Raw genomic sequence first — 2,947 nt, forward strand, 5'->3', positions numbered from 1 at the left:
AAAAAAAAAAAAAAAAAAAAAAAAAAAATTGATTGGCTTCTATGTCAGGCTCTTTGATAAGTGATGGGTATAAAAGACAAATAAGTCGTGTCCCCGTCCTTTGGGAACTGATAATATAATGGGGACTTCCATCAGACCACTGTGTCCTGTTTTTAATCTCTTATTACCCTGAGTCTCCTCTGAGCTCTTCTTGGTCTGCCTCTTTCTTCTCTTCTCATTCTTTGCTTTCTCTGAGTAATTTCTTCTATTCCTATTAAGTCATTTCCTGTGTTCCAGGGATTCCTAAATCTCTATCTCTAGCTAAAAATTATCTTGAGTTTCATACCTATACATGTTTATATATCATACATATATCCAGGGAAATCTCACTTGGATGTGCCATGGGTGTTCAAAATGATTACATCTAAATTTACACTCATCTGCCTCCTAGCACTCCACCACCCCCATCATGTTTTCCCTCAATAATTCTTTGTGATTGTGAGTGGGACAAAATGAAATAATCAAACTAGTCACCCATGGCTGAACCTGGAAACTATCTTAGAGTTCTTTTTATACCACTGTTCCCTGAGCACCCAACCTATCTTGTAAGTTTCTAAGATTTCCCTCTACCTTCTGCGTATTTCTTAAGTCCTTCCTCATTATCTTAGTTCCTTTCCCTATCCTGCAAACACTTTTTTCCCACTATAATTGGGAATTCCTGGAAGATGTATGACCCTGGTTTTCTTGTTGCTTGGTGTGACTCCACGGCACTGCTGCCTCTCCACAGCACTCCTGTCCTTTCTTCTGTGCCAGGGTTTGGAGTGTCCACATCACCCTGCCTCATCTTCTTTACATACTTAGCATAAAACAGTGTATTGGATGTGTAACAAATCCACAGTGGGATTTTGCTTCCTTTTAAGCATGAGGATTTTTTTTTGATCCTAATATACTGTTCAGCCTTCCTCGTTTCCACTTGCTCCTTTGCCTACTTTGGAAAGGCTTGTTCTTTGCTTTGTTTACCCATTCTAATACTATGTCTGCTTTCTCAGTCCTTCATAAACCTGCTCTTTCTCTTCATTTCTTTTCTTGGTCAGAGACACCCAGGAAACTCTTCCTGACCAAGTGAAGTAGGTTGCTGATTAGGTTTGATTTGAGTCTACCAAGTATTGATCATTCTTCTTAAACCATGACTGCTAAACTTACATGTTGAAAAAAATTTTAAACAATCAAAAACATGTTTGTGCACATAATTTACCTTGCTTACTTAAAGTAAATATGCTTACAAAATAATCTAGATTTAAAAATGGAAATTTAAGGAGTAGTTAGTCTCTGCAGTTTTCCTAGTGAATTTATTTTTTTTTCAGACAGACACTTGAGACTACTAAGCACCAAGTATTTTCACAAAAGTTTTATTTAATCTTTACCATTCTGGTAAATTAAATTAATTTCTTCTTTTTTTTTTTTTTGCAGATAGGGAGTCTCAAACTCAAGGTCATGTAGATTCCAAGGCTTTGTCTACTGGATCACATTTGTCTCTGTACTTTTAAATGAATATGGCTGCTTATATAATTTTATAATCCATGTGCAATAATACTGCCTCTTTTTTTGTAGCCTCATTAATGCATTAATGTTCTCTTGTATAAAATTGTAAGATTCTAAGAAAAGAAAATAGCTAGCAACTAGAAATTGGAGAGTGTCTAGAACTCCCTTCCTCTGTCTTTTTGTTGATGTGATTCTGCTAGGTGTCAGTTCTATTGATTGTGCCCAAGCCATATTAACTTTCTTATACTAGCAGACCCTAAAAATATTTTAAACACTGTTGTTTTATCTGTAGGCTGCAGTTGAGCAGCAGTAAACTTTTTCATTTCCTACCGAATTGATTACAGTAGTCGTAGCATTATTCATGTCTTCTAAGGGCTCTTTAACATAATGCTTATTTACCGAAATGTGTTTTGTAGCTTCGTCAGCAGTTGAAGTGGTTGATATGTGAACTCTGCAGATTATATAACGTTCCTAAGCACCTGGATGTTGAGATGCTAGATCAACCACTACCCACGGGTCAGGTAAAGTAAAAATTCTCTAGTGTTCAAGAGCTAAAATAAATTGTCTTGAGCAAAAGTAAAACTAGGATGATTTTTCTTTTTATTATTATGCAGCTTATTTAGAAGTTAGTTTTTTGTTTCTATTGAATTGTTTTTTGTTTTAGGTACAAAAAATAACCTTTTCATTCTTTGGAGCTGCTGGTTTTTACTATGACAGGGAAACAATTGTCCACCTCCCTTTTTGTTGTTAATATTCCTGGTTTCCATAAGTGTTCCTTGCTTCTTTGATTGTTAGCCTTTGCTTATTCAATTACCTTCATCTGGAGTGTCATCTTCCCAAGTCCATCTGTGCTTATTAAGGTCTAACCCAAACGTTATCTCCTCCAAGCAATAGAAATCTCCACTAGCTCACTACCATAACTTCTCTGAATTTCTGGATTTACCTATTTAGGCATCATTATTGACTTATTACTAAAGTAAATGATGATTTAGCTTTTATACCACCCACTTACCCACCCACCTCCCCTTCTTAAAACAATATATTTAGTCATATTAATAATCATTATCATTTGGACTCTGTACTGTAGAGCCAAATTTTCTATTATGATATTTCCTTTCTTGTACACAGTTTTTTTGTTTTTCAGTGTCTTCCTTATAATAATAATTTTTAATTTAAAAAATATGTCCTATCTCTTTCTGTGGGATCTCCCTCACTTCTGGAGCCCTTGGCTCTTCTACCCCAGTCTTGTTGAGTAGTTCTCTGGGCTGGTATAGCTGTCATCTTGAGATTTTTTTCTTTTTATTTTCCTTTTTGTCTTTTTTTGTGTCCGGCAACTGATCGCAACCCTCAGTGTCGCGACTGTACCGGACCAGTACCGGCAATGGGATCACAACCCTCGGTGCTGCGCCCACACCTCGCTCAGCCA

At 36.3% G+C, this 2,947-nt stretch overlaps 1 protein-coding gene across 2 annotated transcripts in view; it reads left to right on the forward strand.

Annotated features, from left to right (window-relative positions):
- UBE2Q2 (ubiquitin-conjugating enzyme E2Q family member 2) overlaps positions 1-2,947 on the forward strand; it is a 56,932-nt gene that overhangs the window by 15,893 nt on the left and 38,092 nt on the right. Inside the window, exon 3 of one of the 2 annotated variants that reach the window (XM_008572982.1) lies at positions 1,938-2,042. The exons of the other annotated variant lie outside the window; for it this stretch is intronic. Coding sequence (XP_008571204.1) covers positions 1,938-2,042 — 105 coding nt within the window. The remainder of the gene's footprint in view (positions 1-1,937; positions 2,043-2,947) is intronic. 2 annotated transcript variants of the gene reach the window in all.

This window comes from Galeopterus variegatus, unplaced genomic scaffold (genome assembly GCF_000696425.1).
Source record: "Galeopterus variegatus unplaced genomic scaffold, G_variegatus-3.0.2 Scaffold860, whole genome shotgun sequence".
Lineage (NCBI taxonomy): Eukaryota > Metazoa > Chordata > Mammalia > Dermoptera > Cynocephalidae > Galeopterus > Galeopterus variegatus.